The sequence below is a fragment of the Sycon ciliatum genome, chromosome 2, assembly GCF_964019385.1.
Source record: "Sycon ciliatum chromosome 2, ocSycCili1.1, whole genome shotgun sequence".
In the NCBI taxonomy this organism is placed as follows: Eukaryota; Metazoa; Porifera; class Calcarea; order Leucosolenida; family Sycettidae; genus Sycon; species Sycon ciliatum.
This window is the reverse complement of record NC_088644.1, coordinates 12,152,024-12,154,349: the sequence shown is the minus strand read 5'-3', so window position 1 is coordinate 12,154,349 and position 2,326 is coordinate 12,152,024. Positions and strand designations below refer to the sequence as shown.

Below are 2,326 nucleotides of genomic sequence, written 5' to 3'. Positions count from 1 at the left end.
CGTGGATGGTTGTAGTAAGGTCACTGTTTCCGAACACAGTGTCCTCCGCCTTGTTTCATGCTGTCTAACTAACAACATGTACAATGTAGTATGCCACATGTTACTGTGCATGTATTTCAGAGTGCTAGAATCAGCTGGACCTTCTGTATCATAATGCATCTACAATGTATAATTATGTAGGTTCGCAGTACACAAACGGCGCGTAGCAGTGTCATTTTGCACCTATTCTCTGTGTTTTAGCACTTTTTAATAGCACGTCTGCAGCGTTAGACTGCTGGTAAAGACTTTGAGTACATCTAGCCATCCAGTGTTCTTAATTAACTTTCACTGATGAGATCTTAATGGTCGAAACAGAGCTGCATGGGGGATATTTAAATTGTCAATATCTTCAACTTCCTGTTGCTGGTGTGAATGAGGTCGGCCAAAAAGCGCATGTGGTGAAGGTGGAACTACTTTAAAAGTTTCAATCGTGTATTATCATAAGAATAGGTTTAGCTTCCTACCAAAATACGTACTAGTATAATGTTTTTTTATTATATTCATGTTCGCGTTCATAAATAATATAATATTAATATGTGAAGGGCAGATTCACGTCGGATAATATTAGGCATCATTGATATCTAGGAAGTTTTTTCAATTTTCTTCTTGAAGTACTGAAAAGTGCTGAGTGCTGAAGAATGTGTTCTTCTTGAAGCACAGATTTATGCTGAAGATAATGGACTGCATTCTTGTTAGGTCAGTCTTCTACCGACTCATCTTCCTCTTCGTCCAGTGAGGGCCATGTAGGTACCTTTAACGGAGCAAGAAAACCCCACTGTCGGTTTGAACTAGGCATACGGAGATCGGTTGCGAACACTGGCGTAGGCCTTGTTGCTGGCGGAGTGGTGGTCATCTCATGTGAGATGCTAAGGCTAGGTAGGTGTGAGCTAGCTCTTTCTTGGTGTTTCCTGTTAGTAAAATGGTCCCTTTCTCTTCCACTTCTTCCAGCCTGAGTGTTACGAGAGCTGGCGGTAGAGCGTGGCCACGAGAAGCTGCGCACTGGTTTTTCCACTTCTTTTTCTTCACCGGGTAGAGACAGTGTAAGCCTGCGGAGACCCGTTGAAATGCTTAGCGGTCGTCCAGGGCTGAAACGTGGTGAGCTGCGCTGGCTTGGTGAGTGCTTTTCTGGAATTGTCCTGGGTTCCAAGTCTTTCTCAGCTGGTCCTAAATCTGCTTTGCCAAAGTAGATAGTACAGTCAGGCTGCGGCGAGTCACGCTGCCAAGTCAAGATTTCTTCCCCGGGATGGTGACACAGAGCTGAACGGAACTTCTCATCATTGCCAACCACCTCCTGCAGCAGTGCCCCAGGTAGTTTGAGCAAGCCTCGGCGAGTTACTGGTGTTGTTGGTGTTCCAGTTGGAGAAGGTGCAAATTTGCGAGTGCTAGAAGCAGGAGTCGAGAACTCCTCTGGCGAGGGTGATGGTGGAGGTGGAGGTGGTGGTCTTACTCCAACGAACAAGGATGGGTTTTTGTAAGCTTTTCGAAGAGTGGCGATGTTGCCTGAAACGCATAAATCTTTGTACAGTTTCCGTACTTCTCTACATGGCTGGTCAAGTCTGACCAAATATGGCGGGTAGGGTACCCACCGTATTTCCTCTCTGTTCCGAAGGGAAGTTGGAGGTGATGGCGGTGGTGCTGGTGGTGGTGCTGGTGGTGGTGCTGGTGTGCTTGGCTTGGCTCCAGCCTCGTTATTGCCATCTTCAGAGTCCTCATTGAATTCGCACGTCTCGTCGAGTTCCGGTATTGCGGGAAGTAGGTTGCATTTTGTTAGGTTGGGAAAGGGGACTTTCCTGCGTTTCCGCAGGTCGTGACCCTGTCTAGAAGAAGAGCGACTGCTTTGGCCACGACTTGATGTATGTCTGGTGGCATGGGCGGAGAGACGGCTAGAAGTACGGGCTGAAGGACGGCTGGAGGGATCAGTAGTGGGGCGGTTAGATGTGGCCGTGGGGATACGGTTATTAGAAGCTGCGGTATTGGTACGGCTGGACGTGGAAGTGTTGCCACGACTAGACGATGTGGTGTGGACACGGTTACTAGACGAGCCACGGTTAGATGTGGTGGTGTAGGCACTTTTGGACGTGGCCGTGGGAACACTACTGGAGAATCGGCTATAGGGATGATATGTAGAGGGCCTACTGAATTTGTTATGACTGGAATTGATGGCTGAACCCCTAGGTTTGACTGAACGAGGCTCACTGCTCTTGGACTTTGGTTGACGGTAAGTCGTTGGGCCATAGTAAATGTTCTCCGTGGTGGGTCTCCACACTTCCGCAAACCACTGTGTAGG

General features: G+C 48.0%; 1 protein-coding gene across 1 annotated transcript in view; it reads right to left on the bottom strand.

Moving 5' to 3' along the window:
* Positions 1 to 205: 205 nt before the first annotated feature.
* The window catches only part of LOC135810733 (WAS/WASL-interacting protein family member 3-like), a 5,086-nt gene continuing 2,965 nt past the window's right edge, over positions 206 to 2,326 (bottom strand). Inside the window, exon 2 of the mRNA XM_065324207.1 lies at positions 206 to 2,317. Within this exon, the coding sequence (XP_065180279.1) occupies positions 737 to 2,317 (1,581 nt within the window). The 3' untranslated portion in view covers positions 206 to 736. The remainder of the gene's footprint in view (positions 2,318 to 2,326) is intronic.